At 35.9% G+C, this 23,379-nt stretch overlaps 2 protein-coding genes across 2 annotated transcripts in view; both read right to left on the reverse strand.

Moving 5' to 3' along the window:
• Nucleotides 1–12,454, reverse strand: part of piezo2a (piezo-type mechanosensitive ion channel component 2a) — a 144,509-nt gene extending 132,055 nt beyond the window's left edge. Inside the window, exon 1 of the mRNA XM_065294788.2 lies at nt 11,855–12,454. Coding sequence (XP_065150860.2) covers nt 11,855–11,921 — 67 coding nt within the window. The 5' untranslated portion in view covers nt 11,922–12,454. The remainder of the gene's footprint in view (nt 1–11,854) is intronic.
• Nucleotides 12,455–14,039: 1,585 nt separating this feature from the next.
• On the reverse strand, nt 14,040–22,442 carry impa2 (inositol monophosphatase 2). The gene is made up of 8 exons (XM_065294807.2): nt 22,200–22,442; nt 19,960–20,093; nt 19,544–19,648; nt 19,425–19,470; nt 19,208–19,316; nt 18,098–18,206; nt 17,662–17,813; nt 14,040–15,026 (listed from the first exon to the last, which is right to left on the reverse strand). Exons 1-8 carry the CDS (start codon nt 22,257–22,259, stop codon nt 14,896–14,898), a joined length of 846 nt encoding a protein of 281 aa, XP_065150879.2. The 5' UTR covers nt 22,260–22,442; the 3' UTR covers nt 14,040–14,895.
• Nucleotides 22,443–23,379: the final 937 nt, after the last annotated feature.

A 23,379-nucleotide genomic window follows, 5' to 3' on the forward strand; every position in this document is an offset into this window, starting at 1 on the left:
TGCTCAATCCATAAACGTGAACGTCATTATTGCGAGAGGAAAATTCCATTGAAACTTTTGTTCATATTTGCAAATCATTAAACTCAGCAGCCCTTTAATCATTTTCACGTTTAGTTAGACGAGTCTAAACAATGTGAGCTTTCAAACACTGTTTTGACAGGATTTCAAATAAACGCCACGTTACTTTCATAAATTGCTTTTCAAACAAACGCCTCTAATCAAGCGCTATTGTTTTTCTCCAAGTGTGCTCGTCTTGTTAGTTTAACAACTTCGTAATTTATATGCGAACGGCAAAACAACACCTGCAGGTAAAGCAAATAGTAGTGTAAACAATACCTTAATCTTCCTGTAAAGTTTAGCAATAAATAAGACTGACACCTGAAACTGTTAATATAACATGACTAAAATCAGTTTTTAAAAAGGTTGTTTGCTCTGGATTTTAGTGTTGAGGTGTCTCCAACAAGAATCCATTTGTACAGTAGTATGTGTGTTTTTTCTGTCATGTCTTATGTATCACAGACGTTGCACAACATATGACTATTTAGACAGCATGGCAACTTTACAAACAGCATTTTAGGGTTTAAAATAAACACAGAAAAGTTAATCTGGGAAAATATCGCAGTGACTAAGATGCAAGTGAGTCATTTTAACAAACATGTGCGATTGATTTTAAATGCTCCAAATTTGTCTAATTAGCAGGAAAAAACATCAGAAAATGAAAGCGTATCAAATGTTTTGAATGTCAAATATGTTTAAACGTAGTGTTGCAAAGATGTTCAAAGCCAACAGGCTAATTTTTGGTCCTCACAAGGTTTTTTTTGTTGGGGGGCATGTGTTGCATTTCGGTTGCTCAATAGTGCCCTTTAGTTTATGTGTGTGAGTCAGAGTAGCCTGGGCGCTTCCTCACAGGCCGTGGCCCTTGTGTGCTGTGGGCTTCTGTGTTTAAACAATGTTTGAGAAAATCTCAAACCCCTCTGGCAGACAGACAGACCACTAAGACCTTTGATTTAATGAGTCACTCAGCCAAGCTTAAAGCCAGCAATGAAAATATCCAAAACGGCAGACAAACCACTAACCATTTGATAATGGGCTCCAGGCCTATGCCCAACATAACATCGATCTTTAGATCTTACTGTCACCAGGGTTTGTGTAGGAGGCAAATATCAGGAGTCACTTCACTTCTTCGGTTTATTGTTTACAATCAATTCACTTTAAAGACTGAATACTGAATATAGTACTGTGCATTTTAATGCTATTCAGTATTTAATAGCTTATACTGTATCTTGTGAACAATTGTATTTGCAGTTATTAAACATATTTATCTATACATCATATTTATATTGAATGGAAATGGGCTCATGTATAAAGACATGAAATGTTCTTTAATTGGGATACATGCAATACAATAAAGAGTTTGTTTATATAGCACATTTAAAAGTTGATCAAAGTGATGCACAAGATGGCATCGATTTTGGTTGGTTTCTCCACATATAAAGGCTGCAGCATTTGCAAAATATAAATGCATACAGTATATTTAACAACTCTTGGGAAGACAAACGGTTTGAAATCATACACTATCTGTCCCACCATTATAATTTTGTCCTAGCCCCCATGACTTCTAGAGGAGGTGCAGTCTGTACTTACAGAAATGTGATTTACTGTTTTCTACATAAAATCATCCTACATAATGTAAAGATCATACAGTGAAAGTATAACCTCGACATATGTAATATTGACTGAGTAAGGTCATGTCAAAGATTGAAATTAATGTGAAATCAAACTTTGATGCTCCTAATATCATTAGATATTAGACTTTAGCCTGGATTTCACAGATTGGGTCATATGTATGTATCATGTGGTTACAATCATTTAATACATTCATACTTTTGTACTGCATGTGATAAACCTTTATAAACCATTATGTTTAGCATTATGCTTAATGTAAAGTGTAACACTGTATTGTTTTGTCACAATATGCTGTTTTTTACGTTAAGTAGAAACTGAAAATATGAATACATCATTTTGACCCGAAGGCAATTTATTATTTATGTGGTTAGCTGCGGGAACTACAGGTCCCAACATTCCTGGCAAGAACCTTTACACCCAACCTAAATAACATTGACATTGAAATGATACCAAAATATACCCAAAAACATTAAAAATACCCCAAAATACCAAATTGGCTATAAGAACTGAACATTAATGTCAAACATAAATGTGTCAGTTCATTGATGCTGCATGGGGAATTTATGAGAGTTTGAGAAAACAGAAACCACAGGCGAAGAAATATATGTGTGTGTGTATCAAAACTCTCTCTCTCTCTCTCTCTCTCTCTCTCTCTCTCTCTCTCTCTCTCTCTTTTCAGCCATGCTTACACAACAACAAAAGTTAAAGATACAGCTAAACCCAGCCCGGTCTTTAAACTCTCTTTCTAATATGCATATGGGGCTAGCAATGCCAAGGTCATGGGTTTGAATCCTGAAGGAATCACACAAACTGATCAAATGTATCTTAAGGACACATTACTTTATATTTAACCTGGATGTTGAATTACAGTTTTTCTGAATTGCTAAAACACATTTTTTGAAACCATCACTCATTTTCCTCAAAACCTTAAACACAAATCCCAATTTCAAACAGAATTTACAGAACCCCTGACTCTTCTAGCAAAAAGAGTGCATGATTTGACAAAAGAGTTTAGGCCACTTTGAATTTGGTTCAGAGATTGGGGTTTAGTGTTTTAGCATTTCAGAAAAACTGTAAAAGTCTTCTAAAGTAGTAAATAAATAGCGACTGACAATGCAGGACTGATCTTGTTTGTGATATTGAAAACACTGCATATGACTCAGAACAGAACAAAAAGAGTCTCTGAATAGACTGATTCATCACATTTATGAGAAACTGTAATAAGAATGTGAGCATATAAAATAACAGATGAATTTGGGTTTAATGATAGCAATTGAGCAAACTACACTATGAAAAGTGTAATATTTAAACATTTAGACTTTGAACTATCCCCTAATTTAAATGTAATTGACTCACCCTAAATAGCTGATGGGGTTTGGTGCCAAAGACATACAGATGTGATTATCTTTGTCTGAACATACAGTATTTAAAAGATGATGACAAGATAACAGCATTCAACAGATAACTGTGTTAGTGCATATCTTATTGAAACAGGAACATGCGGGACGTATCAAAGGCCTTTTTTTAAATAACTATTATTTACATTACAGTCATGAACTAGGATTTACTTGTTACTGCTAATCGGCAGTATTGGGGGAGTTGACACACTCATTAAGCATTTCATTGGACGAAAAAATAAGACACACCCATAAGTGCATTATGAGTCATCGGTATTTGGTCTGTTTTTCTTTTCTTTTTTAAATAAAATGTTATTAAAAAAAGGAAATTTTTAGCAGTTAAAAGGGACATATACTGAAAATCTGACTTTTCCATGTTTAAATGATATAATTGGGTTTGCAGTGCTTCTATCAACCTAGAAAATGTGAAAAAGATCACCCAGAAACTTAGTTTTGGTAAACCATTCTCTGCAAGCATGTGGAAAAATAGGTTATTGAAATTTGGCTCCCCTTGTGATGTCAGAAGGGGAAAATACTGCCCAGTAATCTGCACTATCCAACCACGGCACTGTCATTTAGTGCAGAGATCAGCTCATTTTGCTCACACTATAAAGTGGCAATTTTAACATACCAGGGCTGCGTTCCCTGAAACCTTCTTAGCTCTACGTCGTTCTTAAGTTGTACCTTAAGCTGTACCTTATCGTTAATACGTGTTTCCCGAAACGTTCTTAGTTACGTATCCCTTCTGTAAGTCATTCGTTCGGAAGGTTGGTCTGGAGCACTCTTAGCTATACCTTATCCCACTTGACTCCACTAGGGGCCATGACTGTGATAAAAGTTTGTGTAGATTGCAGTCTATATAACTAAATATCTGTAAAAAAAAGTTTAGTACACTCTTCAAAAATTTTTTATTATTTTTAAATTTAAAGAATAAAACATTCACATAATAAGACATCATTAAACTGATGGTTGTTAGATTTTTAATTATTTTTTTCCAACTAAACATCAGCTGCGAACTATTATTACAGGCTTAAGAAACTATATATATATAAAAAAAGATTTTGGGTGGAGGAGTTGGTGAAACTATGGCAGGCAGCAATACAACGAATCTTACCATTTCATTTGTGCATTACATATCCGTTAAATCTTTACTTTACCGGCTATTTTAGCTGCAATAAAACAAATCAAGTAGAAATTGCATGCCACGGGAGCACATTCATCACAAAATCATAATTGTTGATTTTCCTTAATATTATTATTGATGTTAAGTCGACTTTGCATCAAAGTTTTTTTTATGTTTTCTAACTTTGAGGCAACTGCATGCCATATTCTTTATAAGAAACTGCTCCACTTGATTAGCTACTGCTTGTATAAGGTCAACAAATTTTCCACATTAAAACTAATCAAAGCTTAAATCTAAAGCAATCATAATATATATTTATATATCACATAATATATTTTTATGTTATATTTAAGGTAAACAGACAGGCGCAGCTCCAGAAATGCGTCCATTAAGCTTTATCCGCATTGTAAACGCGCTGCTTGCGCATCCAGTGTCCAAGCACAATAAACGCGTGAACTAATGAACAACAGTTTGTTTTTAAATATTTTAAGTGTAATGCACAAGCCAGGTGACTTGCATGACCCACCTTTGTCCTGTGCAACGCATTTATTGGGAACCCCTAATATAAATTATCCTTTAAAGTAAAGGAATAATGGATGCATTGGAGCAGTTTATGCATTATACTTTTGGACATGAAGTTGAGGTTTTGCACGCGTTTGATATAAAATAAAATATACAAGGTTTATATTTAGTTGTTTGCAGTTTGAAATATTTTTACAAGATATTCCTAATAAATGTAACTATTTCTGAAATGTTTCTTTAATAAAGAACACTGCTATCTCATAACGCAGCGAAGTCCCTATTACATAAAGTGAATAATTGATTGTCGAGCAATCGATATCAACCTATTCAGCACCATCGCCATGGACAGGACCTCGTAACGTCGTACGTAAGAAAGAAACCCGCTAAGGTACAGTTTGGGAAACACGCCTAGAAAAGGTATACCTGTAGTTAAGGTTTAACTTAAGAGTCTTCGTAGCGCGCTAAGAGACAACGTTATCGGGAAACGCAGCCCTGTACTATAATAAATGATCTATATTGTATTTTGAACTTAAAGTGGTGGTTCAATGGTATTTAATTTCTGACTTATTAACATAGTTATAGAGTTGTTTCCTCATGCTAAACGTTGGCAGAGTGTCAAAAAAGCTGTATTTCTGTGCCGAATGCACTTTGCCAGGGTTCGTACAAGTTTCGGAAAGTTTTTTTTTTTTCGATTACGGGCCCAGCTGACGTTTCAGGGATTTCTATACGTATCACTTCTTTTTATGGGCACTTCTCCCGGAAAACCCTGCCCACCCGTCAATCAGCGGGAGATGGGACACTTACAAACATCACATCACGCGACACAGCTTTGTTTAATTTTAAAACTCAACAAATGCATGAAAGAAGAAGTGTGTTTTAGGATAGAGGAAGAAAGAAAGTCAGCCCTATGGAAACAATGGATATAGTTTATTATCAGGGGTAGCAGCGGAGTTTGCGTGTGTGTTTTATGCGCTGGATTTCATTGAAAAGTCCCAACCGGGTCATGAGTTGCATGCGGTAAGTAAGACTTTTGTCTTATGTTGGAAATAGGTGCGTGCATATTATATAAATGACACGAACATGTAGTGAATCATAAGTTAAACAGTGTTGTATAAAGTGTTGCATGACTCTCGCTCCTCCCGCGGTAGTAACTCCTTCTTAATTTTTTCGTAGATTCGGTAAAGTTAGTTTTTTTTTATAAATCTGATTAAACTAAAGACTCTTCGGAGATATAAAGGATGTAATACTACTCTACTACGTGTGTTTTGTGAGCTTTAAACTTCACATATGTAATCTGCGGACACCAAAGACTTTTTTGAGATCTTAAAAAAGTCTTGTGAAATGTCCCCTTTAACTCCAGAAAAAACATTAACACACATTCACAAAATAAAATTGACCCGACAGCTCAACTTATAAATCATTATTATAAGCTTACTGTTGTGAAAAGTGGCAGAGACATATTTAAACACTGATTGTCGCTCAGTAACTCACTTGTGTTTATTTTTATCCGAATTAAAGTTATGGATTTGGAACTTAGAAATGACATTACAACAGTACAGTACAGTATATAAAACAAAAGCAATAGGCAACATCGTAACTGACTTTATCAAAGGCCCCACCATTCACAAAACAACAGTGTACACGCGAACAGCGAAGGTTTCATCAGGGATGTTTGTTTAGTCTGCAAATGAAAACCAAAGGTTTCACACATCATTCAGTGGAGACCAGGCTACAGTAGCGCTGAATCGGTAACCTTCAGCGTCCGCTCATCACTTCACACCACCCACAAACAAAAGCAGCTCCGCAGCTGCCTCAGTCAGCTGTACAACACAGCACAGAGATGAGAAGATGACACAACACTCAGGTCAACTAGAGGAAATTATCTTTATATCACCAAAAATACTCTTTAGATCAATATGATTTAAATCGACTGAATCATTCCACATAATGTACTTGATATCTTTAGTAAGAGGTTGAATTGACTTCCAAAAAAAAACCTTTTTTACAGTGTGTATCTTCGTTGTTCTTTATGAGCATCAGTACTTTGAGGTTTGCTGTACTATACACCGGGAACGTTTTGGCAGCCTCTCTTTAATTGCCGGTGTGAGAAAAACTCTCGAGTTTAGTTTTTGGTTGCACAAAAGGTCCTTTCAGGTAGTCGCATGTATTTCAGAGGCGAGCTGTCAGATTAGAGACAGGAAACGGTTAAGATAAAATGGTATGAATGGTCCAACTATGTAGCACGACACGAAAAAGCAACACCCAGAAGGTCCACATGGGTGATCAAAACCTATTTAATATAAAACTGGCTTCGGGCCATTTCAACCCATACTGTATGATGTCTCTCTTTGGAAATGAAATATGCCATAATATATGTGATGTAGAAAATGATTAAATGCAACCATGTGAGAGATTCAGTCATGACGGCATTGTGGGAAGCTTTAAAATATAACTGTACTATGAGAGACTTTGATATGTGAACTGATGTTAAGCAATTTGATTCACAAAGTTCATATATTGAGGGTTTACTGTAGTAAATCAAACCTCCTCAATGGAAGATGCAGTACCGTGCCAACCGTCCTAGCGTGATTTCAACTGCAAAACAATTGGATTGATTTGAAGAAGTGACATTTTGGGAATTCTTCACGACTGGTTTCTTTAATCCTGAGAGTTTTTGTCTGCTGTCTAGGGTGGCACCACGCCTGGAATCAGACACAAAGAGCCCCGAAGACGCAAAACAAAGCGTCAGTGAAGCCGTATGCGTCTGACTAAGCCGTGACTAAATGAGGCATGACTCAAAAAGTTTTCTGGGCCAGCATCACCAACAATTACCCCTCGCTAGTCGTTGACTGACGGATTACACTAGACGTGTTGAAGATGTGATCCGTCAGCGTTTTAACAAACAAACGTGGTTTGTATTCAAACCAACAAAAAACAGGGAAACGTCCTATGAAATGTTTAAAAAAAAAGTTGAAATGAGGTAAAGGGTACTGGGTCAAGTAAGCGACTTTATAGTGGAGCATTTAGAGGTAAAAGAAAGTAATGGGACCATGAATGTGTACAGTGTGTTCTGAATTACACTTTAAGCATTTTTGACTTCACAAAGACATGGGAAGATGAAGCTTTCAAACATAACACTGTGTTGTTAACTCCCTTTAACATTTGTGTTTAAAAAAAGTGAATCTTGGACTTCATACAGAAACATCTTGATAGTCATGCTGAGTTTAAAACATACGTATCAAGTATAAATGAGTCCCAACTGAGTTTAACTTAGTTTTACGAAAAGCTTAATGATAACGCAATTCATAATGTAACGCTGGGTAGACTGCATTAAAGAACACCTCTTTCATTGCTAAAAAACTGTTATTTTGTGTATTTGGTATAATACAATGTGTTTGCATCGTTTATGGTTCAAAAACACATTATTTACCACATACCGTAGATTTTTGAAGCTCCAGTTTTCACACTCTTCCTGAAATGCACGAATTTGAAAAGCGCTGTGTGCCTGAATGGCCAGCAAATCTGTACTTTGTGATTGGCCTGAATACCTCTGACATCAGCAGGAAATGTGACGCCCCTTACCATGTTTGAAAGATTCGCTCACAATGCAATGCAAACAGGAGTTAACTTACAGGCTGAGAGTCGAAAGCGGGCGGGATTATGATAATGTCGGTCTTGTACACGTCACCAATCCCAGGAAATAAACTGTTGCCTACAATCCGTGTGTTTGTTGTATTCCAAGAAAAGATTTACATTGGAGACGATAACTCGCGTCATCGTTTACTTTGGGGTATGCTTTTGCATATCGTTAACGTAGTGCTGGGCGATAATTTGATGACGATAATTTAACCAATATGAATATTTTCTGATAAAACGATAACTACAGTTCAATAAGTGATCGATAATGTTTACATACTGTGCGTAATGTTGCGCAAGCACTTCCGGATGCGGCACGCGCTCTTGGTTTGCATTCACAGTGTCAGTTAGACTTGAAGGAGTGGAGTAAGATGAGGCAAGTTATTCATTTATTTGTAGAGCCCTATGATTTTCACGATGCGAATAACGCGGACGGAATCAAGGAATCCAAATGCGCAGAAATATTTTCCTTTTGTGTAATATTGGATGCGCAAACAGGGTTCGTCAAAGCCGGGAACACAGCAGATACAATAGGTACAGTATACTGTACTTATTTCAGCGTCCGCCTTGCGCGCGCACACGTCCGCACAGCTTTAAAAGTATATTTACAGGACATTCACAAATTCAGGAAATTGAGGAAAAACAGCAGATCCACCATTGCAGTGAATATACTGTGTAAGTGTGCGCTCCCACAGCAACGTGACACTCTTGACATCCATTTATGAGCGTGTATAGCTCGTATATGTATAACACACGCATGATCACTAAACTAAGTTTTCTTTCTTGTTCAAGTGAACATTAACAGCTGGATGTTTATCAGTATATTAAAACTTAAAGCAGTCTGTCTTGTGTCTTAAAGTGACAATAGCCTGCTGCTTTCTATGTCAGAAATGTGTTGATTTCATAACAAATATATTTACATTTAATACAGATGCCTGAACATTAAAACAAGATTTTAGTATTTGTATTTGTCATGTTCTGAATAAAAAGTAGTTTAAAACCATTATTAACTGTCTGGTTTTTACAATTTTCATTCAGGAGCAAAAATCTGCCTTTAAATTTGACATGAATAAAGATTTGTTATTTATCATGATAATTATCGATATCGACTGATATGGAAAACATTTTCTTGATTTTTTTTTTTTGGCGTTAAAGTAATAATACACACTTACACAGTAAAGGAAATGTAAAATCGTGAATCGGACAATAGGTGCCCTTTAACAACATTGCCACAAAGGGTGCAAAAGCTCTTTACGAGTCAAATAATATCATGCTACACTTGAACACATTTTTTAGCCAGATACCTGAATTAGATAGATTGCATCCTTGCATATAGTTTGCATCAGTTCTTTGAGATAAAAAAAACGTACAAAAGTCACCAAACGCAAATATTTGCCCAAACCGATGCCGTTTTTGGATCTGAATCTTTATGATACTCACTACAGTAATTTCACATGGACGTCAAACTGTCTGGTGCTCGGCGTAGACTCGTAAAGTGAATAATTGCTGTTTACATCCTGCATACAAGCAAACAAAATATTTCCCTAAAGCGAAAACTGCACTAACATATTTGAGTATGTGGAAAAACAAAACTTGCATTAGTTACCCGTGCTAGTGCTTGACACTGTAGAGGTCAAAAGTTTACACAAAAAAAAACCACTTATTTGTGGTGCTCATGTGCTTAACCTCATTTGAAAAGCCTCAACGGATAACAAAACTGATCATTCTGTGTAAGAACTAAAGGTACAAGAAGGTACAAAAGTTGTCCCTGGGGTGGTCCCTTTTTAAAAAGTACACTTTTGTACCGTAAAAGTGTATATTGGTACCTCAAAGGCACATATCTGTACCAAAATGGTACATACAAGGACCTTTTAAAAGGTTTGTACTTTTTTCTGAAAGTGAATGTTTGTGTCTTGATATATTTTCTTTTTCTGATCTCACCGCATTGCATTCTGGGATTGCGATGAAGCGATGTTTCCTTCAAAGACCAAAACAATGTCTCTTAAATGGCAGCATAATTTTGCTTTCTAATATGTAGAGAGTATATTTATGATTTTCTTAGTAGGCTTGGAGCTCAACTGGAAAAGAATTAGCATAATAGCAATGTGAAAGGTTGTGGGTTCAATTCCCAGGGATCATCACCTATAGAATATAGTGCTTAACAAATGTATAAGACCACTACTTGTCTAATAAAGTGCTAGTGTTATTGAAGAAAGGGCTGTACCACTGGGTATAAACTGTGGGAAAGTCGAGATTTCGATTGTTTAAGCTCTGTGGTAGGAGGCTTCAGAAGATCAAGCCCTCACTATCTGTAAAAACAAATCTCACAGATTGTGCATGAGTCATACGCAGCAGATGCTCCAAAGACAATTCACTATCTGGACGCAGAGGAGCTGTAAAGTTTGTGTTTCCAAAAGTAGATGTTCCTGTGACTATTGAGACTGTAAATAAAACGATCCTGTATTTGATCTCACTGACAACAACCCAGTAGAGGGAAAACCAGGCGAATGGGAGAGGCAGGCAGGAAGAGACGGTCGGTGATGAGAGACAGAAGCTGTACGTCTCTCTGATATTGCACACATAGATCATGCTCATGCTAGCCAGACAGCCTCTTGTTACCTACAGAGAGTGTAATATTACTCATCCTCAGTACCTTACGCGATGACAGAGATGTGCAAATATTACATTTACAGCATAAAATGGATATAAAAATGTGGCTGTGAATTTTAAGTTTCTTCTTGTCAATCAATAAGTCGAACAAACAACAACAGATGGATTTTATAGCCTGGTCTGTGTCAGACTTCTTAACCTCAAGACCTCGACTTAAAACATGATTACTTTGCTCATTCATCACTCTGAATGTGAATGAACGAAGCATTCAGCTACTTTCAAACCTATATGAACTTCAAGGTTTGCTTTTCCCCGTTAAGTAAAGTACAAAATATCTAAATATGTGTATGTTTCATAAGTACTGTAAAGCCCAATTTAAATTACTGATCTCGTTACATGCATAAGAGGAAAATTCAGTCAGTCACAGACAAAAAGGACAATGCAGATACAGTAAGTAAAAGTGATTTAAATTTAATGCATTTGATCATTTTTAAAATGATCAAAACAATATTACTGACTGAAAAATGTGTCTATTAAGACATAAATAAATAAAGAAATAAACTCTCATTTAAAACATAATCAAAATATTCTACTTATATTTACTATATGCGTTATATATTGTTTGTAAAAAATGCTTTTATTCAAATAATTTTATTTATTTATTTGTTTAAAATAGATATTATGTCAATTATTGAAAAAAAGATTATTAAAATTATTATAAATGTATATAATATAAATGTTTTATTTTATTAAAAAAATATTAAAATAAGAAAACAACTAAAAAAATAAATTACATTTACCTGAATACAAATGATCATTGCGTAACTTTTGCATGAATAGACATTTTATTAAACGTAATAATTTATTAATAATGAATTACCTGCAGCAAGACAAACAGGCAGAAGCAATCTGAAGATGAGTCCACACACCACCTCTGAGGCCATCATCAAACTTTAACCGAGATCCACTCAATTCCTAAATCTGCTCTGAGAAGTCTTCAGGTCCAGGGCATGCATCTCCTCCGGCCCCGTGAGTTTTACATATAAATCCTCATGGTAATGTTAAAGCGAAGAACTTTAAAGTCCTTTAGGATAAGATCCTGAAGATATGTTGCACTGGTTTACTCGCACAGGTTCCTCACATACATGTCCTGCTGGAGTTTCATCCCGAAACAAGAAAGCTGCTCTCCAGGTTACCTGTTGACAGGAGAGATCATGGTGCTGTTTGAGAAGTAAACAGTCGCTCCGGACGCCCTACGTAACACAGTTGCAAATTCATTCGTATCCGAGTTTGTTAGTTTTCCCGCAGACTGGATGTGCTGACATATCCTAATCCTCAAGTAAAAGTTGCGCAAAGTTTTTCGGAGTTTTGGTGCAGTTTTACGCACGCTTTTGCGCGGCTACAGCTGTGCGCTCGCTCGCATCTGGACGCTTGTTTCTCCTCCTCAATGAACGGACTGTAGCACCTCCCTGTTAAACTGACAAATGACTCCACCATTCAGGAGTCAAGCACATATGGAGGGTTGGAGTTTGGTGTCGGTAAGGAGGAGAAAGGGGTGGAGGCTGCAGCTCCTCCGCGCGCTCCGCTGGGTCAGGTAAAGTAGAGGCTATCACAGATGATAACTACTGTCCTTAATTCTTAATATAAAATCATTTTAAAACTAAAACAGAAATAAACATAACTGTGATAAATAACAGTGGAAGTGTTGAAAAGATTTGTTGTCACAATAATAAACGACAGTGGAGCAAAATAGCAAAAAAAAAACTTCTCTTTTATAACAAATGTCTGAGATTTAAAGGCAGATCATAGGTATATTAAATATAAATAAATAAAACCTTTCGATTCTAACAAAAAAATACATTATTCTGTTTAACAAAAATGAAAAGGGGAATTAATATTGATCTATTATTGATTTATTTAAGTTGTTTATACTAAAATTATATTTTAATATTTTATTCCCAAAAATATAGTGAAATTTGTCAGATGTGTTTTAGTTGCTGGAGCGCCACCTGCTGACTATCTATACAGACTTAAACGCAGAAACACCTTTTTAACTATGAGGTTAATAATTTGTTAACTAACAACCTGGAGGTTTATACTACTAGTCATATACTGTAAAAAAAATGGTGTAATTTTCATTTAACCTTGAACCAACTGTTGCCAGTAAATAACATGCTATGTTAATGTAAATCTACAGTAAGTTATACTGGCAGCTAGTTGCCAGTAATACCCAGTCATACTGTAATTTCTACAGATTTTTTTTAAAGTGTGCTTTTATTATAATCTACAAGAGGAAAAATAGTATACTTGTCTACACATTTTTAAAACAAGGTAAATTTCTGTTAAAAGGGACATATCATGAAAATCTGACTTTTCCATGTTTAGGTGCTATAATTGGGTCCCCAGTGCTTCTATCAACTTAGAAAATGTGAAAAAGATCAACCCAGTAACTTAGTTTTGGTAAACCATTCTCTGCAAGCATGTGAAAAAATAGGTCATTGAAATTTGGCTCCCCTTGTGATGTCAGAAGATAATACCACCACTACAATCTCTTTAGTGCAGAGATGAACTCATTTGCATTTTAAAGGACACACCCCAAACGGCACATTTTTGCACACAACTACAAAGTGACAATATTAACTTGCTATAATAAATGATCTATATGATATTTTGAGCTAGAACATCACATAAGTACTCTGGAGACACCAAAGATTTATTTGACATCTTAAAAAAGTCTTGTGAAATGTCCCATTTAGGCAAAATTGTACAAGATGTTGTTTATTAAGGTTTTGAAACTAGTCAGAATGACACATCTGAACACTGTCTCTATAAGCAGTCTGGATTTGACACATATCAGCTGTATATATTGACTGCAAGTCTTGTGTGACAGTGAACTGTGAAAAACTTAATTTAACATAGCAGGAATACTAAACATCTTGTATTCAACCAAATATCAAGCTTACAACAAGCTGGACCAAACACATGTGCAGTGCTACCTATAAGTGTTGGGACAATAAAGGCAAAATTGCTCTGTTTGCTGTGGAGGTAAATATGAGACAAAAGTACAGAATGTCACATTTTATTTTCACCTGATTTAACAAACACAATTTACTCGATAAATCAAGACGTTTGTATTTTAATTCTTCTATCTAATGTGAGCATATTGAGACAACGTCTTACAAGTGTTGGTGATGAACTGTGTCCTGATGTATTAAATATTCAAACATGAAAAGCAGAGAATGTGTAATATCAGTTTGATCCATTAAAATTAGATTACAAAACTGAGGTGTTTCTCAATCTCTGTTATTGAATAAGGAGGCATTTACTTCTTGCATTATACTTCCAAAAGCAAAAATGTTTCTGTTTCAAAGGCAATCATAACTGAATATGGTGAAGAATAAGCATTCATTGTATATGCTTTAAAATTGTTATACAGTAGGATTGTTACCCTGATACTGTACACACAGGGAGTAAAAAGTGGTTTTCACTGAGATTAACACAGGCAGAAAAAAATATAAAAAACTGTGGAAACAAAAATACAGATTTCTATGTTTTGGTCAACTGTTATCTGTTAGATCATTCATTATAAGAAAAACAATTTTATTGGATGTATTGAGAAATTATAATAGCTTCTGATATGATGGATAATGTATGTGAATAATGGTTGAATTTGGCATCATCTGCAATTTAAAGGCATCTGAAACTCAGATCATGAACTGTACATAAAGTGTTTAATGAAAAGCTAATAAAAAAGTGAAAACTGAAGCGTGATGTGACCAGTATGAATGCATACAAACAATCTAAATATTAAATCATAAAAACGTATGAAACATTGCAATGAATGGACACAAATGCAGATGTGGCAGGACTGTGCATTCTGAGGTAAAAGACTTAGGATGGGGTCGGAGGTCACGCTGTCACTCAGGCCTGGGTGCTTGGGTCGACGTCATCACGGGCATAGTTTATAGGCTGCAGCTGTTTTACCACATAGTCTGCTATCTCACGGGTGCCAGCAGCCACCACACGTCTGGACATGAGGTCTAGCGGACCACCTACGACATTAACAAAAGATCAATGAGTGTAACTGCACATGCACATATAAAGATATAATGGTGCTACAAAAGGTAATTCGCAGCGAAGCTATATAATAAATATAATAATAAAGTATTTGTGTAAATGTAAAGTATATTTACAATAACTCCACAATAGCAATAGATCAGCTGGATAACACAGAAAACCTAAAGCAGTGTTTTTTACATGGCACTGATATTTCTCTCAGGACCCCTCACCACCACCCCATCTCTCTGTGTGTGATCACGTGATTATGACCTAACTGGCCTCCCCAACAAAGCCTCTTTGTACAGACTCACACACAGGCGTGCCACGAAGCCGTCCCACTACAGAGCACACACACACACACATTCTTTCATAAACACAAATACATAAAGACACACTTTACCCGCAAACAAAAATCCACAACCACCTGAGATATCGAAATTCAAAATGAAGGGTTTAGGGAACTGAAAGAATTTACTTATCTAATCTGAATAAAGAGTCATTTTGAATAGCGGATTGAAGCTATAGCAAAACACAGCTTACAGTAAGGACTACATTTATAATAAAAAAGTATAAAAATAAAATAGTACAAACCATTTATGTAAACCATATTTGTAATTCTGGACCATAAGTAGCACAGGTATATTTGTAGCAAATGGGTATGGGTCAAAATTATATTATTTTATACCAGAAATTATTTGGATATTAAGTAAAGATCATGTTCAATGAAGATAATTGTACATTTCCTACTGTAAATATATCAAAACTTTATTTTTGAGTGAGTGAATGCAGTTGCTAAGGACTTCATTTGGACAACTTTAAATGTGATTTAGAATTTTTTTTTGAACCCTCAGATTCTAGATTTTCAAAAATTTGCATCTCTGCCAAATATCGTCCTATCCTAACAAACCATACATCAATTAAAAGCTTATTTATCAAGTTCAAATAAAAAAATGCCCCTTGTGAGTGACTAGGTTTTGTGGTCCAGTGTCACATATATTATAGTTTAGTTTCTAATGCTACCATCACTATACCTATTACTGCTGCTTATACTATACCTGCACCATTTGTATGATAAATATGAATAATAGCCCAAATAATGAGGCATTTTAAGATGAGGTAAGTGTGATCAGACATATTCCTGACACACAAAAAGAAATTACAGATGACATCTCTTTAATATCTTATTAAAATTATTTTTCCTAGACATTATTTTTCCATAAGATTAAAGAGATAGTTCACCCAAAAATGACAATACTGTCATCATTTACTCACCCTTATGTAGGAATTTCTTTATTCTGCTAAATACAAAAGAAGAAATTTTGATACATTTTGGTAAGCACACAATTGACGGTACCCATTGAATTTTGTTTGTCCTACTATGAAAGTCAATGGGTCCCATCAACCATGTGCTTACCATGATTTAGCCTATCATAATATGTCCTTTTAAATAAACTCTGAGGAGGAAAAAGCCCCAGAAATCTCACAAATGTCTTCATTAGTTTCAGAACAGACAAATTGACAATTTCACAAACTAAGCTTAGTTAAGCTAAGGTACCCAACCTTTTTGTGAGCAAGGGCTACCACAATGGATAAAACAATCTGGAGGGCTACTTCTTATATACACTCTAAAAAAAAATGGTGCTAAATAGCAGTAAAAACTCATAGGGGAACCATTTTTAGTGCTATATAGCACCTATGAAGAACCAATGGGGTGATATAGCACCACTATAGCACCACATATGGTTCTACATAGCACAATATGGTTCTACACAGGTGCTACATGGCACTAAAATGGTTCCCCTATGATTACGATTCAGTGAACCACTTTTAGTGCTATTTAGCACTATTTGTTTTATAGTGTAGTCAACTCAAACCTTTTTTTGTTTTACTTGTTGATTTTATTTTACTTGTTGATATGTTTTATTATTGTTTAAAATGTTAACATACATAAAATAAGCCAGGCTAATATAAAAATATGTAATATATAAATTGAGGCTATTTATAGAATGTGCTTTGGCAGGCAACTCACAGACTCTGTGCGGGCAACCTGGTGCCCCGCGGAAACCATGTTGGAGACCACTGAAGTAAAGGCTTTTAGAGTAAACTTTTTTAACTACCCAGAACATACTAGCAACCACTTAACAATTACCCAGAATATTCTAGCGACCGCACAGCAACACTTTGACAATAACCCAGAACACACAGGCAATGTGGTGGCGAATTTTTTGTGTGGGCAAGCAATGCTCACATTTCTTCTGGTTGTGCCAGGCAAAAGATTTTCACTGTTGCTCTGTTTAGAAAAGTACAGAGAACCCATTGCTAAACATAATGGTTCTTATTACATCTAAACATGTTAAAGATTCATATCTACATTCATAACTACAGTACTACAGTGCAGCTACTTTGATAGCACAAATATTCACATAACCGTTGTGTAACACTTCATATTAAAGTACTGAACTAACCTTGAAATAAACATTTTACACATGAGAATATTGTATAAATCCGAGTTATGAAATAAACTCCAGATTACACAATAGCAATACCGGCCAGTTATGGAACATTGTACATTACCTCAAAACCCTGTGAATATCTACACAAAAAGTGTCTAAAGAAATGATGCCGAACCTGTGGTGTCAATAACACAGCCTCCTGCCTCCCTGATGATGACTGCAGCCGCTGCGATGTCCCAACAGTGCAGGCCGTACTGGTAATAGCCCTCTGCCGCCCCACTGGCTATATGACACAGTGCCAGTGTTGAGCTCCCAATGATCCTCACACTGTGGGTCAAAGTCATTGTTTGGAAATTAGACTGGACACAGTTTACATATCTTTCAATACAAGTTTAAACTATAAACTTTATGTCAGGGCCATGGCTTTGAGGGTCACTGTACTGTACTGTAGAGTTTGACACTTTCTTTGTCATACTGGTAAGTGTGTATAGCTTGAATGCACTGTGGATAAAAAAGTGTTGTGCAAAATGCACAAATGTAACATCATAAAAACATTTGATTAGGTGAAACAGTGACACCGCCAGGACTGAAGTTGAATAGCACCGTCCTACCCGTGAGTCGGTGCGCTCAACAATTTCTTCATATTTCCTAAAAAGATATCCAGTGTTGTGGGATCTCTCTTTGCCCCGATTTCTGTCAAAATCAGTGCCTTGGAGACATCTGACACGAAGAAAGAAAGCATTATTTAGGCAAGTAATTATGAGGAGCTGAACTTTATTTTGAATACAGTCATGGTTTTAGGGGTTGTTAAGCACTAATGGCAGCTTATTAAAACCCAAGTGCTTATAAAATTCATGTGATGTGTCATCATTACACTATAAGAAATAGTTCCCCAAAATATAAACTAATGTCAGGGTTACTCTTTTAGTGACATCACAGCAGCTAGATGAATAGTGTTTGAATCTATGCTGTTATTATATTATGTATTTTAGTGAATCGCCAGAACTATGAATCTTATTTAAAGGTGCACTGTATAACTTTTATAAAGATCTCTATACTAAATTCAAATTTAGTATACATAACTATATCACCAGTGGTAAATAAAAACCTTACAAAATTAACTGTATTGTTTTTATTACCAACACCGCTGCTCCCTTTACATATGTTGCCATTTCGAGGCACCATGTTTTTACAGTAGCCCTAAACGCACAAATTTTGTCCTTACGCTGTCTTGATGATGACATGTTTGTCCTGTGGTGGCTACTGTAGTTTCTCTATGTGTTTCAAAAGGGAGGGGTACGCTGGGGACTGAGCCGTTGGTTGCAATTCACAGCTTTACCACTAGATGTCGCTAAAATCTACAAAATGGACCTGAAAGGGACACTCCACTTTTTTTGAAAATCTGCAAAAAAAGGACTTTTAATTTTCCGTCTGTCTTAGTACACAATGTAACTACAGAAGAGTCAAGTTTTAAATTGGAAAAATATCAAAACTCTTTGGAAATTTTTTGCCGCGATGCTAATGGTCTAATCAGATTCAATGGATTATGCTAATCTATGCTAAAAGTGCTAGCGCCAGACCTGAAGATTTGCTGAATGGATTCCAAAATGGTAAAAATCAAATGTTTAACTCTAGGGGAGCTGGAAAATGACCATATTTTCAAAAAAAGTGGAGTGCCCCTTTAAACATTTACTGTAAAAAGTACAGCAAGCAACGCTCACCTTTTTCTTTTGAAACATGTAGTCGCACACCATTGCAAAACGCCCCATGTCCTTTGCGTGCCGTGTACAGCGTCCCATCAAAGCAGTGGAATATGACCCCAAACTCAAGCTAAGGGTGAGAAATTCTTATGATGATTTTACATTAAAGAGACAATAAACAAATTGGAAGATACTTTGCCAATAATATAGTTAATGTAGAGATCTGTCAGTGGTTTACCTCTTTCCTTACTGCAAATCCGATACTTACTGCCACCATGGGAAAACTGCAAATTAAACATTGTGTGTTGGGAATGGAGCAATTTATACATAGATGTCGAGAAAAGATGTTTGCGGTACCTGTGCACAAAATTACACGTGCCATCTATGGGATCTATTATCCAAGTGGGGCTGTCTGTGAGTTCACACTTCACCCCCGCAGCAGAGGACTCCTCACCGATAAACCTAAAACAGATTACAGATCAAATCATTTTATACATAATTTGATATTACATTTACTGCATAACTGTGTTAATACAAAAATAATCTAAAGGCATAACTTTTTATGATAAGCTTAAATCTGTATACATATAAAGCATTTAATAGCCCTCCTTTTGTTCTATAATAAACACCAGGGTTTACAATAGGACAGTAAGGGGAGTAGGGAGACAGAGCTGGTTGGACGGGGTAAGACGTAATTACACAATAGTAAACAAGCTTATCTTATTTTAAGTCAGTAATCTTTTCTAGCTGTATAAGCTGTTGTTTGGGTGTACCTGTGTGAGGGGTATTTCTGTCTGAGCGTGGAGATGATGAGCTCTTCTACCTGTTGGTCAGCCTCTGTCACCAGATCTGTAGGTGTGCTCTTGCTACTTACACGCTTCTCCTGCTTCACCGCCGCCTGGACCACCTGACGAAAACACAGAAATCTGTAGTTTCAAAGAGGAATCCATTCCGAATACAGACCAAAACATATTGTGCCACTGTATTAACATATTTTAGGACATGCCACTTATATGGGTTAAATGTTGCTGTAGCTCAACTGAGTGAGTTTTGGGTTTGATTCCCAGAAACACATAATGATAAAAATGAATGTACTGTAATAAGTCACTTTGGATTATAGCATCTACTTAATGCATAATGGTATAATAAAAAATAAAATGGTATTGCTTAAAGTATGATTGTGTACTAATATATATATATTTTTTACTGTAAACATTATATTACATATAACACCATGTTAAATAAAACAGTGGCAAGAAAAGGTATCTAAACCCCTAGGAATTAACTGGTTTTCTACTGTGATTTGCCAAATGTCACAACAAAAGAAAAAAACAAGCTGAAAACAAACACATAATAATTGTAGTTTAAATGGCTGAAAAGAGATACAAAACAATCTCAAAATGTTTAGACATCCATCAGTCTATACAATTAGACAATTTGGCTATAAATGGAGACAGTTTAATTCTGTAGCTATACATTTTGTCAAAAGTCTATGGGTTCACTTAAATTTTCCTCCAGCACTGTGAATGTTTCATGGGTGTTTTCAAAAAAGACACAAGAAACTTTAATTATTTGTATGTTGTCAACTATTGCACATTGTGTTTGTCTATTGTTGTGACCTAGGTAAGGATCAGATCACATTTTATGGCAAATCACAGTAGAAAACCAGTCTATCTATCCATCTATCATTAACTGTATCATTAACTGTAAACATTATATTAACCATGGTGTATGTAATATAGAGTTTAAAAATATATGTTTTAACAAATCTGCTTTTAATAAAGCTTATTCTCTCTCCAGGGTTGCCAAATCTTAGTTAACTTTAAATTCAAGGACCTTTCAAGGACTTTCCAGGTCAAATACCCTCAAATTCAAGGAGTAAATGTGAGGACACATTTCAAGTGAGAGCAAGGTTACATTGTGTTACCTTTTAAGATACATTGTTACAGTGCCCTCACTGCGGTGACACTTTGAGGACGCCTCCAGGGGTAAGTACGTCAGAGTGTGTATATCAAATTTAACTAATGGCGAGGCTTAACGACAAAGACAGGGTGACGCGGGAGCCAGGAAGTATATCGCTATCTGAAATATTGCCAAAGACGGCATTACAGGGACGCAGGAAGTATGGCAAGGAAAACGCAGCGTCTCGTTCCCTTCTAAGGGAACAACAGTTACATACGTAACCTGAGACGTTTTTATGTGTCAAACATAACTATGAAAAAAAGCATTTTGGTATGAATCAACATTTGCATACAGAACATATAAGCATTTAAAGCGAAAAGTTAAGCATGTGTGCTTAAAAAGTCTACATTTTTTATGATATTATCCTACACCACATAGGGAATAATTTTTTTTTTTTTTTCAGAAAACTTGCATACAATAGATTCAAACACTTTCAATCACCTGTATCTATGTTTATTTTCAAAAACTTCCTAGGGCCTTGAATCCCCCCCCCCAGATACACAAACTTTCAAGGATTTCAAAGACCCGTGGGAACCCTCTCTCTCTCTTTCTCTCTTTCTTTCTCTCTATATATATAACTTTAAACATTATATATAAAACCATGTTTAATATAGTTTAAAATATATTTTTAACAAATTTTCTATTAATAAACATAATTCTCTCTCTCTCTCCATCTATATCTATCTATCTATCTATCTATCTATCTATCTATCTATCTATCTATCTATCTATCTATCTCGCACCTATTATTCACTTCTGTGGTCTGTGTATGCGGCTTTGTCATGGCAAACTGTCTATTTATAACAGTGTAAACATGAAAAGGTCAACTCAAAGACTCTTGTACATGAACTACTTCATACAGAAGCTCTATCACACTGTTATAGTTTAGAGATTTACTTGTTTCAGATTAACACTTGTTTCAGATGTCAACATGTTGATGCAACAAAAAGGCAATATTGATGCATGTAGAGGTCTGTTTATCTAGCGTACGTCAATCCTCCCTACATAATTATATTAACATGTTGCGATGTCAGCGTGTCATCCTCGTTACCTGTCCCGCTCTCTGGGCGATCTGCACGGCCACATCCAAACACTCGCTCCAGTCCTCCATGGCGAGAGACGCGTCGGGGTTAAAGCGCTTGTGATGGCAGCGCTTCAGAGCATCTCTCGCCCGCTACAATGATGTCCGGTTTCCGTTCATCGGCTCCGGGATCTGTTCTGATGTAATGGCCGTGTTTACGGGAGCGAATGGTACAGTCGAGGCCTACGCAACATAATGAACCATCATTCAAAACCAACAAGCTCTGTGACCAGTTCATCGTGGTACAAAAGCACTTTCTGGTACGTTATAGTTAAGAAACGGTTGAATGCAGTTCTGTTGCGCACTCATTTTTGTTGGTGACTGAATAGAGATGATTATTTTTTAGATGTTCACTTTTTTTCTTCAATGTCCAAAAATAAATGTCAAACAATTATTTAAATAAGCTTTTTTATGTATCTTAATGCCTATAAAAATAAACCTTACAATAACTGTTAAAAGAAATTACATAAAGCCACCCACCAGATGGCGCCAATACAAAGGACATTATTTCAATTCAGGTTCAAACAGAATCTGACCGATTGTATTATAAAACTTTTATCAGAAAAGTCACAAGCGGTTTTAACCAATGGTCTGCATTCAGGGCGGGAGTATTTTAGCGGGAAGAGCGCACTTATGACTCTGGTTGGTTGTGGCTAGAAGGGCCACAGTTGATGGACAAAATCTCATGAAATCTAGCCAGGTGGCCGTTGTTTTGTGTTTCATCGTAACATCGTTTCACCCAAACCTAACCCTAAACCCAACATGTTACGGGATTTGACCCGTAGCTGTATCATATTTAGAACCGCAGTTCAAAAGGTGTGTTCGACTGCGCAGACAGATCAGAGTATGACATCAGAGTATTCGCACCTAACATCTCTCAATGTAATCCGTGTGGTGTCGCTAGTGCCTCAGAATCATTGACAACAGTTTGAAAAATTTATATTGATATTAAATCAAAACATTGATTTTAGTTTGATTGTACAGTGAAATGATTTAAAAGCATTTGTACTATAAAATAGATTATGTATTTTACATTATACATTGTCATAACTTATTTTAGTTGTTGCTTGAAGAATCACAACATTACAACCAAATGGATCATAAAATATAAGAAACATTTGGGGAAAATTGTTCATCAAGTGTGCTGTAG

Source organism: Paramisgurnus dabryanus, chromosome 22, assembly GCF_030506205.2.
Source record: "Paramisgurnus dabryanus chromosome 22, PD_genome_1.1, whole genome shotgun sequence".
Lineage (NCBI taxonomy): Eukaryota > Metazoa > Chordata > Actinopteri > Cypriniformes > Cobitidae > Paramisgurnus > Paramisgurnus dabryanus.

Coding starts and splice junctions, on each gene's coding strand:
- impa2 (XM_065294807.2), bottom strand. CDS start 22,259: ATGGAGGACTGGAGCGAGTGTTTGGATGTGGCCGTGCAGATCGCCCAG. Junction 20,094..22,199: donor TCGCCCAGAGAGCGGGACAG/GTAACGAGGATG, acceptor TGTTTTCGTCAG/GTGGTCCAGGCGGCGGTGAA. Junction 15,027..17,661: donor CTGTGTTATTGACACCACAG/GTTCGGCATCAT, acceptor TTAATGTCGTAG/GTGGTCCGCTAGACCTCATG.